Source organism: Bufo gargarizans, chromosome 1, assembly GCF_014858855.1.
Source record: "Bufo gargarizans isolate SCDJY-AF-19 chromosome 1, ASM1485885v1, whole genome shotgun sequence".
In the NCBI taxonomy this organism is placed as follows: Eukaryota; Metazoa; Chordata; class Amphibia; order Anura; family Bufonidae; genus Bufo; species Bufo gargarizans.
This window is the reverse complement of record NC_058080.1, coordinates 456,438,206-456,450,885: the sequence shown is the minus strand read 5'-3', so window position 1 is coordinate 456,450,885 and position 12,680 is coordinate 456,438,206. Positions and strand designations below refer to the sequence as shown.

General features: G+C 39.8%; 1 protein-coding gene across 1 annotated transcript in view; it reads right to left on the bottom strand.

Annotated features, from left to right (window-relative positions):
* Window positions 1–12,680, bottom strand: part of PIP5K1B (phosphatidylinositol-4-phosphate 5-kinase type 1 beta) — a 164,520-nt gene that overhangs the window by 51,637 nt on the left and 100,203 nt on the right. Inside the window, exons 5-7 of the mRNA XM_044272706.1 lie at window positions 7,385–7,502; window positions 4,959–5,111; window positions 3,627–3,926 (exon numbers count right to left, since the gene is read on the bottom strand). Coding sequence (XP_044128641.1) covers window positions 3,627–3,926; window positions 4,959–5,111; window positions 7,385–7,502 — 571 coding nt within the window. The remainder of the gene's footprint in view (window positions 1–3,626; window positions 3,927–4,958; window positions 5,112–7,384; window positions 7,503–12,680) is intronic.

The following is a 12,680-nucleotide window of genomic DNA, read 5'->3' as shown; positions in this document are numbered from 1 at the left end:
CGTAACTACTTGTAGTTACTTACGTGTCTTCATGGACAAACTAGAACAGTAGCTGCTCAGTTTTTTTGTGTAAGGATCTGTTAAGGGAAAAACTGATGGTTTTGTATGCGAGTTGTATCAGTTTTGTCTGAGATTGCGTTCAGTTTGGTTTTCTGCACTGATGCAATCATGTTTTCACACTTATTAAGAAAAACCCGAAGAATAAGACTCAACATCTCCTAGAAACCATCAGTACAAAGCACATTGCATCCAGATGCCTTCCGTTTTTCACGCAAGCTCTATTCAATTCTATGTCGCCAGAACATGCTGCGTTTTTTCCTGAACACAAAGGTGATCAATGAAAAATAATGCTCGTGTGTACATACCCATTGAAATGATTGGTCCAGGATTCAGTCTGGACGCCATCCTTTCACACATCGCAGCTGGACGGAAATCTCGTGTGAAAGAGACCTTAGTCCATGTTTTGCTAGACGTATATATAATCATGAAACGCAACTAACGCAAACTACTTTAGTCAACTACAGAAGCAATGATTTCCGTCACAGACATGCTGTCCTTGAAACAAAAAGTTCCTGCTACAGAGCAGCTGTGAAAAACAGACTGGAAAGAGTAACCTTGAATATGTTTTTACTGAAAAAGCCTGATTATTCTGAGAGGATGACAAAGATAGCAATTCATTGTCATTTATAAAAATGTCTCCATCTCTCCTGTCCGATTGACTCAAGGTGCATATTAGATAGAAGTTGGCTTATGGTTGAACAAACAATCATCTGGTGACGGATCATTTCACAGACACGGCCATACACATTTTGGTTACAGTTGTTCAAACTGGCCATACATGTTCAATGAAACCAAGAGATGGACGAAGGATCCATCTTTCAAAGAAAGATCTTTTGTCCAAAAATCTTTTGTCCCCCTCTCACATGGTTCCATCGCACGGAGATGTGCTGCTGACCAACTCTAAAGAGACACAGATTTTTTTTAGCACATATTACCTGCCTATATGTGACTATTCTATGTAATTATTTTTTTTAATAAGAAAAAAAACAGGTTGATTGTTTTTTGGATTACATTTTTTAAGTCTCTGCAAATAATCTGTTTCCTGTCCAGACTCTTAAACCTACTCTTTGTTTAGACTTTTAGCCTTGCAAACAGTGTCGCTTAACTTTTTCAGTCAGACCATCAGTCAGACCGGGCTGCTCGGCCTCAAGTAGAGGATCAAACATTAGGTACGGTCTCAATTAGAGCATCAACCATTACACTAATCAATGTAATGCTGTTCTGTGGGCATTTTTATCTAGGTCTATCAAAAGAACAATAGAGCTGTCATACTGTTATCCCAATTCTACATCAACCATCATCATTATGATTACCCTTTAGATAACATCATCCCATCATAGCAGCAATAAAACTCACAATGGATTATCAATCTATATAAGAGGTTTTATCATTTGTGTTGATAGCTAAAGAAGGATAACATTTTGTTATTAAAGTCCTTTCAGGTATTCTTTCAGAACAAGCTGCCATATGGGTGTACCTGAGGAGTAACACTATTTTGGACAATTATATGTCTTGTATCTGGCATTTGTAGCAGTTTTTCCCTCTGTAATTTGCCTGCAATCTTATTATTTTCTGATCTGGCGTATGGAGAATAGCTGGAATTATGTTTTTCCACACACTTTACATGGAAAAAAAGGGGATCTTGCTTCCTAACTCTCTGTAACACACCATCAAAAGCAGCAGTAATGGAGGACATTAGACAGCAGTACAGAGCGATGAGAATCCAGCAGTGAAGTTAAAGGGAACCTGTCACCGGGATTTTGTGTATAGAGCTGAGGACATGGGTTGCTAGATGGCCGCTGGCACATTCGCAATACCCAGTCCCCATAGCTCTGTGTGCTTTTATTGTGTAAAAAAATGATATGATAGATATGCAAATGAACATGAGATGAGTCCTGTCCCTGACTCATCTCACATACAGGACACATCTCTGGTTAATTTGCATATGTATCAAATCGTTTTTTTGACACAATAAAAGCAGAGAGCTATAAGGACTAGGTATTGTGGCTCCGATGTGCATGAACGGCCATGTGCATGAAGCCAATAACTGATATGCCTGCACGAACAACAGGATCATCCGATGAACAACAGGACGTTCCTGATATTCTACACAATTCCCAGACCGTGTAAAGGCACCTTTAGACAATAAATTACTTACAAATCTGCAGCAGTATCTGTGTCAGTCTCTCTACCTATGCCTGTCTCCACAAGCCCACCCTTCGTCCCCCTCCCCTCTCCATAGTCTTCTATGTAATCTAATCCTTCAGTGAGCAGGCAGTCCATTTTCACTAAATACAGATTTAAGCAGTGACCTGAGTGATAGTACAGGAGGGAGTTCAGGAGAAGGAAACATAAAATACATTACAAAATATAAACTGTCACTCTTGAATTTTCAATGTGATTGTACTGCTGAAGTAAAAAGGAAAAATAGCTCAAAATTCCCCAAAACATATTTTTTTTTTTAGCTACAGGCTCCACAAATCTGCTGAACACTGTGGGCCAGATTTATCATGACTGACAGCTCACTCCACTTTCACATATGGCTAAAGTCAGTTTTAGCCAAGTCAGATTTATGATCGGCCCTTTAAGACTGTAATAAATGTGGTTTGACGGTAGCAGTTTATCCGTCAGTAAGCAGCTTTACAAAAGTCGCACGTTTTTATGAAAAAGTTGCACGTTTTAATGAAAAAGTCGCATGTTCTATTAAAAAGTCTCATAAGATAAGCATGGTCCTCACTGGAGTGAAATTACGAATTTTTAAATAGTCCCAATAGTAAATCTGTCTAGAGATTAATTTACATAAGAAAACACGCCCACTTTCAGAAAACTGGCGAGCATAGTGCAGAGCAGAAAAAAGTCGCAAATTTGTGCGCAGTTTTAGCGTTTGCGCATTTTTTAGGGACTTTTTCACTCCATTATTCTGACCTGAGCTAATGATAAATCTGGCCCTATGTGTCTAAAAAAAGCTCCCAAAATAGTCCCCCAGTTTTTGTTGTTTGCGAACAACTGGTTTGAGCAAAGTGAAAAGACTACCTTCTCTATGGCTAGCACTGTTGGACCCTTTAGAAACTCCAACCAAGAATGGAGATGACCACAACGATGTGTACACCTATTTCTCTGCCAGACTGTTAAAAGCCTGTTTCAGGAGCTTGCACATTTGTGTTCACTAATTAATTGCTAGGTTTGCTAGCTCTTTAGGAACAAGTAAATAATACAACATATTCGTATATATCATTAGTATAATGATGGATCTTAATGTGGCCACACACATTCTATAGTTGTTGCCCAAACACTTGTACAGCTGACAGCTATTCCTCCCGACTTCCCCAGATGCACAATAGGTGCGGCCGAGCATGTTCAAATTTGTATTGCCACCTTCAGCAATTAGCCAAAACACAATTATACATTACTTAGAAAAAATTCCAGACCAAACCAAGCCACATTACAACTGAAGGTTCTAGCTGTATACCAAGTAAAGTATACCCCTTTGTGAGTAAATTAATGGGGTTTCCAGCAAGATAACATGTTGACATGGAAAAATTCTTGTTCTATTGCATTGGACTTACACGGCAATCTCTCTGTAGTGTTTTCATTAATGCACTGTAGGTATCAGGGTCAAAATACAATCCTTCATGCATGTCTTGCAGGAAATCCAGGTCTTTATATGTGGGGCTGGATTTTTCACGTTCTTTTCGAGACGCTCTCCGTTTATATGTTGATCCTTTGAGATCATACTTGAAATGCATCTTCATGGAACGTGGCAATACATTGTTCATGACCACAAGTCGAATGTTTATACCTCCTGACTGAAGACAGTAAAGTCCATAAAACTTCGGTAGTAGTGTCCGGGGATTCTGATTTAAATTCTATATAAAAAAAATAATAGGATGAGGATCTTGGCGATGATGAAGAAAATCAGATATTCATCACTTTAAAGTATAAAAGCAAGTATAATTTAGATTATCAAATGTGTTATGTTATTTTAGCCACTCCTTTGGAAACTACACATGCCAGAGATGGTCAGGCATTGAGGTGCTCAAGCATTGGTGCCTACAAAGTTAATATTGACTGCATATACAAACTGAATTATGTATATTATACCTAGATTGTCCAAGCAGGCATAAACCAGTCTATTGATAAACTGTCTCCATTTTGTAAGAACACCAAATCTGTAGAAGTTATAGTTTCTTCAAGTGACACCAATACAAGTGCTTAAGGCTACTGGACCCTTGGGCTACTGGACCCTTGTGCAAGTAAGAGGTGACAACAGGTGGTGAGAACCTGTGTTGGACTCTCCTCTTCATTTTTAACAAGAAAAGGGTGAAGAATAGGCACACGGTTCATGGAAAGGACGTGGAGGGGAGACCTTCTGTCTTGACTGACAAAACCCAGTAGCTTAACAAGGAACCCATTTTGTCCTATGATTTGGGGCTCCCTCTTTTCTAGGTATGTCATTGGATGAAGTCCTTGCACCACGACACTGTATGAATCTAGTTCAGCTGCTCTCTGGCTGCATCATGGACCATGAGTGAGGGAGCACTTGCTACCCCAGCACTCCATATTAAAATGGTATTGGATATAGAGAACATTTCCAGATCACTATGTACACCAGTAGCTCTGTCATTGTAATAAAGAGCTGACATGTAATAGAGTTAAATGGATTTCCCCATTGTGTCAATCATAATAGAAAGGTTGCATCAGTTGGGGTTCATTGGATCTAGTTTAAGAGGTGGCTGTACATGTGTATTTACCTCTTCGGAAAAATGTCTCAGTTCTACACATCAGTGAGGGACCAAAGTACCAAAAATTAGAGAGGAGTATAACTTTGCAACTGTAGACAGAATGTAATTTATGATATATCATATTTCATATATGTGTGATAATATCTTCTTCCTTACCATGTAATAGCCGGGGAGCAACTTCTGAAGGAATTCTGCCTCTTTGTGCTGAACAGTTTTGATGATAAATTCATCGTCACTGGTTACAAAGAAGATGGAACCACTTGCACCAGGATTAGACAATTCTATTAAAGGTTCACCGCAGAGCGAATACTGAAGCAAAAGCCAAGAATATATCCATTAGTTTGAGCCCCATAGCAAGAAATTGAATTGCACGATACAAGGTATACCTGTTCCCCACTCTTACTGCATCTTGCATGTTTACATCTTCATTATTTGAGTCAAGAATTTAACATTCATTTCCAAGTCTAACACCATATAGGTCGCTCTTGGTAAAACCCACCATCTGGTTTGCTTATCCATTAGGGTAAATTCACAGGCTGCAAGATCTGCTTGCAGGTTGAGCTTTAGGGCAGCTATAATGAACTTTACATGTGGCTTTAGTTTAGGTTCACACTTTATGGCCATGATGTGGCTGTGGTGCAGGCGCAAAACATAAAGATTTCAGTGGTTTTGAAATTGATTGAAGTCAAAATGTTGCACTGTTAATGGCCGTGCAGCTTTGCAGATACAACTTCTGCTTAGCTACGAACCATGCCTAACCATTGACAAACTGCGTTTGCATGCCTGCTGAATTCTGGCCAGAACGTGCCATCCCAGCCTTTACTTTCACTTTTTTATGTGGATCTATAGGAAGTGTTTCAGGTCAAGGTTATAAGACATATGAGATTTTGCTATTAATGGGCTGCATAAACATGACGATTATCTCATAAGCGCTGTCAATTACATTGCAATCAGCAATATTCTTAGGAGTATTTAAAAGTAATTAGAGCATTCTGTGAAATAATTACTATAATCAATGGCTTCAGAAATATCAACTATAATAAGACCACAGGTTCGTCAGATGCTTAATTAGCTCTTAACCCATTTTTCTTAAACTACTAGGCCAGGGTATAGTCCGTCATGAAGCTAACCCACAAACATGGATATTAAATGCCATTTAACTTACTTTGACTTCAGAATTTACAATATGGAATAGAAATATGTTGCTCGCAATATAGCTTATCCCTTCAGGTGAAGGTGATGAGACGTTTGGAGAGACACAGGCAATGAACGAATAATAAGAGAAATTATCAGCAGAAACACCTTTTATTTTAAACGGGGTGTTTTTATAATTTTTTATTTCAATTTCTAAATAACAAATTCCCGGCCACACTGGCCACTGGGGCACACACGGTAGGCTGAAATGTCCTGTTTTCTGCAGCTCAATTTCCCATCCTGCTGTGTAGACTGGGGAAGGTCAGCAAAGTTATGACACTATCATTAGAGATTGGGGGATTTCATGACAAATGACAGCTGCATTGTGTTGCTGAGGCCTAGATAAGGCAGGTTCTGTATGCAGCTACCGTGTCACTGCCCTAGTTACGTTTTTTTTAACTTTTTTTACTCTTTATTTACTGTAGCCGTCATCATGAACCCTGTTCTCCTGTCTATACAGACAATAGAAAGCAGAAAAGATGTACGTGCCTCTAATATGAACACCACAATGGACATTTTTTATATAAACAGCAAAAAATCGGACGGATTTACTAGTATTGTCTAAAATTTTGACAGTGCAAACTAGACAGTCTAAAAATGTACCAAAGTTCTGGCACAGAATTTGCATACATTGTCACATCTTATGTCACGTCCTCTCTCATAATAAGCCAGGCTTAATTTCTGCTGAGCTGCCACCTACATCGAGCACAGTGGGAAAAGTGTTAAAAATCTTTAATATATGTGGTGTGGCATGCACGTAGAATATTATCTTTTGCTGTTTTCCTGCCCTTCTCAAGCTCCCAAATGACTATGGCGTCACACATGTTCGGGCTGCCAACTGCATGGTAGAAGCATGCCCACTGCACTTACAATTGTCTTATAGAATAAGGCATTTGCTTCACCTTTTTCAACTGTTTACTCTAGATGTCTCCTCCAGGACCCCATTGTTCAAAGCAAAGGTCTCCTAACTGGATTTCAACTATTCCTTTTCTTTTCCAGAGAGAAGCTACTGCCATAACTGTCTGGTAGTGGCTTTCTCCCCATTCACTACATAGGTATGCTCAGTATAAGAGGACCTGGTGATATATCTGTTGGCTGTACGCTGGTTTGGCATTTGCCTCAGGTGCATGTAGCCTTGCATTGTGAGTAGGATGAAAAACTGAGAAGGTGAAATGGTTTTCCTGTACTATAAAGAATTTTCTAAGCTCACCAAGTATGCTTCTGCCATGAAGGGATATTTATTGTTTCAGACACTGCCAACTCTCTATATTAAACAGGATTGGAATGAAATGGCGCCTTGTTTCAGATAATTGGTACATAAAATGCAATAATTTTCAAATATTAATATATAGGTTAATATGTTTATTAATATAAAACAGAACTCTTACCAAGTAATCATCCGGCTTGATGCCAAAAAGCTCTCTGAAGTAGCGGAATGCTAATGGAGCATATGTCTTGAATCTGAAATCTGGGTAATGATGTGCTGGAGTTAAGTTGCTTCCTTCACTGTGGGGGAAAAAATGGAATTTTAATAAACAGGAATATGTCATATAACAACTTATTACACATCTATATTCCAATAAGCAAGAAATGTGAATAAAATGTAACAACATAAGTACTAAGGCAACAAATACAGTTGTAAGAAAAAGTGAGCCATTTGGGACTACCTGAATTTCTGCATTATCTGAAGTCACCATGATCGACATACACAATCTAAAGACCCCTTTACAGAGACTGACTGAGCAGGCAATTATCTGGAACAAACTGTTTGTTCCCTATAATTATCTGCACATTAGAGGATGTGAGACCTGTATTTACAGGGAGCAATCATCTCCTCTGTATTGTGATCGCTCGTCCCCATACCGAATCATTATTTCTGGGCAGCAGATCCTTGTCTACACTGCAGGGAGAAAATGTAAGTGAACCCTTTAATAACTTGTACATCCTGCTTCAGCAGCAATCTCTTCCATCAAATGTTTCATGTAGCTGAAAAGAAGATTTGCACAGTGTTGAGGAGGACCTTTCCTCCCTGCAATTATTTAGCAATATTTTCTGGATGCCCCCTACAAGACATGCCACAGCACCCGGAATTAAGGCCATTTCAAAACACACATCATCTTTCTTTAACTATTATTTAGATGATCCACTTGTGTAACTCACCTAACAATTTATTATGTTAGCTCTTCTGAAGTAGATATTTTTTAAACAAAATAAACCTATCAGGCCATGAAAATTTTGTCGATTCAGATTTAAAAAATGTTGTTATCCCGACTGCAATTCAATAAAAATTAATTGGACTGCTTTATGGAATATCATCTAAATAAGGTTATATTCCAGTACACTAGATGTATCCTTAAACGGGTTCTCTGGGAATTAAGAAAATGAAAATACTTAAATATTATAAATATATTCCGAAATACCTTTCATTAGTTAGTATGGCTCATTTTGTCCAGGGAGCAATCGTCAGGGAGAATAAAATGGCCGCTGTCCTAATCACACAAGAGGACAAGTTAACTCAGAGCACAGAACTGTCCCATCCTCCTCACTGCTCTGCTTGTCAGGGATTATGATCCTGAATACAGTTTAATATGATATTTAGCTGAATCTCTGTGGAAATGGAGTTCATGAGGAGACATTAAGTACAGCATGGACAGACAGGACAGACTGTGGTAATGTAGGGCTGTGGTAATGGAGACTGCATACAAGAGCTGCTGCTCATTATTATCCACATCCCCACCTCCTCTCTGTACTTCATGTCTCCTATGAACTCCATTCCTTCAGGGATTCAGCTGAAGATCTTATCGGCTGTATTCAGGATCATAATCCCTTACAAGCAAAGCAGAGAAGAGGATGAGGCCGCTCTTTAGCTCAGTCTTGTGAAGTGACTTGTCCTCCTGTGTGATTAGGAGAGGTTTTGTGTGTACTAACAGGACGGCGCCTATTTTATTTCTTCTAATGATTGCTCCCTAGACAAAACGAGCCATTATAGATAATGAAAGGTATTTGGTAATATATTTATAATAAAGTAATATTTAAGTATTTTCATCTTGTCAATTCCCAGAGAACCCCTTTAAAATGTTTCATTTTAAAGGGCATCTGTCAGCAGATTTTTACCTATGAATCTGGCTGACCCGTTGCATGTGCGCTTGGCAGTTGAAGGCATCTATGTTGGTCCCATGTTCATGTGTGCCTGCATTGCTGAGAAAAAATAAGTTTCATTATATGCAAATGAGCCTCTAGGGGCAACAGACTCTGCTCTCTCTGCAACTCCTGCACCCTTTACACTTTGATTGACAGGGCCAGGCAGTGTAAACGTGATCACGCCTTTTACTAAAACCAATCAAAGTGTGGAGAGCGCAGCAGTGGCAGAGAGAGCTGAGCCTCTAGGTGTAATGGTAATACCCTTGTTGCTCCTAGATGCTCATTTGCATATATTAAAACATTTTCTCAGCAAAGCGGGAACATATAAATATATGGGACCAGCACAGATGCCTTCAGCTGCCAAGCGCACACGCAACAGGCCAGCCAGTTTCATAGATACAAATCTGCTGACAGATGGCCTTTAAAGTGTAACTGTCATATTTGTTTTTATTTGCTAGGTTATTACAGCTAGGCATGTATACCTGAGTTAGTCTGTCAATGATTGTCAAAAGATCTGTAATTACCTTATAATAACAGCTTTGATTAATGTCCTCTGTCCCTTTCCACTGCTCCCTTAAAAGACAGTTGCTATGTCTTGTCTGTCGCTGGCTAAGAAAACAGGAAGACGGATCCTTCACACTGCATGCCTGGATTAGGCTTCATTGTAAGGAGGTGTGTCTCTCAGTAATCTAATCTGATTGGCTGGCAGGGAGCTGCTCGCTATAGCAAGTGTGTATGTGAAGTGAGGGGAAGCAGTTTTGGCCTCAGAGAACTGGCAGAGGAGCCATCTTGAGAAGGTCCTCATATTGTAGAGGTTAAAACAGCCGTATAATGCTGCTGCAGCAGTAATATATGCTAAAATAGATTTTTTTTTAAATGAAAACATGACAGTTACACTTTAACAGCAACCTAAATTCACTTACGCTGGGGAAGAACAGTCCTTCTCCAGGTTAAATGAATGGAGGCTGCTGATTGATGGAACCCTCCATCAGCCCAGCGCCAGCACGTAGGTCAGGGGACCTGCATGTAAACATGAATTATTTATATTAAACTATCGGACATCAGTACCTATAGTTTAATAATGCTTACTACTAGCTGCATGCATGTACTGTTACCAGCACATGGGCAGCCATTAATATAAACTAGCCAACCCCCTTTAAGGTACATTAAGAGGGTACTATTTTGTTCAATATTTTGGACTGGAGAAAATGTTACCTTTTAAATATTTGACAATGCAAATTTCTGAGCGAGACAAACAAGAAAATATTATAATATAGACTTGACTGTCCTCCAATGCGTATTAAACAACAGGCGGCCATTGTTTTTCTATTCTACTTTGAAATTCACATGTTCTACAACACGTGGAAGCGTTCAGATGTTGGTGCTTATGTCATGCTCTATATTAAAGCAATGGAAATAAACCCCTGAGGTTTAATAGCATGTTATGTTATTACTAATATTTATTTTTATTATGTGAGTCACCTTGCTCTTGGCAAGCTTGACTAAAATTTCCATTTGACAGTATGTGGTACTAAAAAGCACATTTTGGCAGCGTAAATGCCTCTTTGGGCTCTGTGTCAATAATATGCAGACAAAGTACACTATGGTCACTGTGACAATGTCACAACTATAGTCACTGTGTGTAGTCTTGACAATAGGTACCAATATACCCTTACCATACAAGAATTTCAATATGAAAACCATATGCAAAGAGATATCAACCAGGGAACGAGATGCATCTCGGCATCGCCACCTTTTGTAAGTGGCTCCCTAGGAGTCAAAATCTGACTTTTTGACAAGCCTTGGGACATGACAAATTAGCCAAGACAAATATCCATCCATAGACAGCCGTTTCGGGTTGCTTGGCCCTCATCAGTATGGAGTAGGATCCTGGCTAGATGAGTGTGATGTCTTGAATGCAGCTTAGCCAGGTTACTGACTCTCCTTAAAGAGACCTGCTGTGTATTGAGACTTATTGGCAATGCTCCATGGGAAAATAATATGCAAAGCAAAAGCCAATAAGGAGCTCCAGTTATATGTTTAGATACATTTTTAGGTCACTAATCCTTTGGACTTTATTTACCAGTTTACATATAATGTAATAAGTCTACATAAAAAGTTGAGTAACTTTGCAGATACATTTTTTACTAGGTGGATCTGCTGTGTCTACTGAACAGATTTGACTTGGGGCTTCTCCTAAGAGGAGTATCTAATTGACCCCTCAGTTTCACCTTCCATAAAGGAATCTGTAACCACCAGACCACTACCTCTTGGAGTTTTCTGTCCAGTAGACTGCTGACACACGAGGGTTAAGAGACACCTTCAATGCAAAACACTGAGTGGTCAGGGAAAACTGTAATTTGGGACAAGTTAAGTTCAGAGCAGGTAGAGTTTGTGCAATCCAAAGTTAGTCCGAGCTTCAGGATAGGCTGCTCAGAATCAGTATGAAGATCAAGGCAGACGTCAGGTCAGATAGCGTTGGGTCAAATCTGGAGTCAGACAAAAGTTGGCAAAAGAGAGAGCAAACAGGACAAGTAGTACACCTTTCCAGCAAACTAGAACCTATTGCTCAGGTACCCTGCCACAGGGGTGGTGCCTTAAATACCCTATGGTGCCCAGCCACAGGCTGGGGAAGATTAGGTGTGTGCACACTGGTCCTTTAAGAGCCAAAGAGCGGCATGCACGCCGTATGGCTATGAGGCAGGGCCAGCAAGATGAAGGCCTCAGCCTGCATGGGGAGGATGAAACAGCACTACTCTGGTCTTCCTGCCCATTGGGAAGGAGCAGAGAGCTGCTGGCAAACACGGGCCACATGAGTCCAAAGTCAAACCGGTCAGTTGGTACAGTGGTTCCACAACTATTGTCCATAACACTAAGCATGTCCACCAATTTTTGGGCACAGATTATACCAGAATTCTGTCACATATTGACTACAACCTCCAGAGAGACTGTTACCTGGCCGAGTTTAAGCCAGATCTCCACCGGTCCCCATTACAGTTAATTGGGGCTGGACGGAATTCCGGCAGTGCCAAATTCGGTAGGCTGTTCCGGGCCGGAACAGCCTCCCAGATCTGTCAAAAGCAAATGTGAAACAGGCCTTACTGGTTCAGTATAAAGCATGCTCTGGAAATTAGGATTTTGGGAAGTGTACTCTTTACACCAGACAGGTATCTGATTTAGGAGAAACTTTCACTGTATTACTGAAGCTCACATAAACTGATAATGACGTATTTGGCAAGAAGGTTGATGACTGTTTCCAGTAATGATGAACAAAATTGTGAATGTAGCTTTGAGCTGTAATACAATCTGTAACTCAGGATCAGTAAAAAAAAAAGTTTTTTGTATAGCTTATATTGAGGCATAAACTGTACACCTGTGTTCTAAGGTGCTATACCCTTAATCCTGGTAAGGTGCTATACCCTTAATCCTGGCCAGGCCTGCACACTTCACTAACACAAATATAACCTGAAAGGCAAAAAATGATTTGGTGGCTAAAAGTCAAACCTGAGCAGAGACTGAGATGCACAACAAATCCAGATGTAT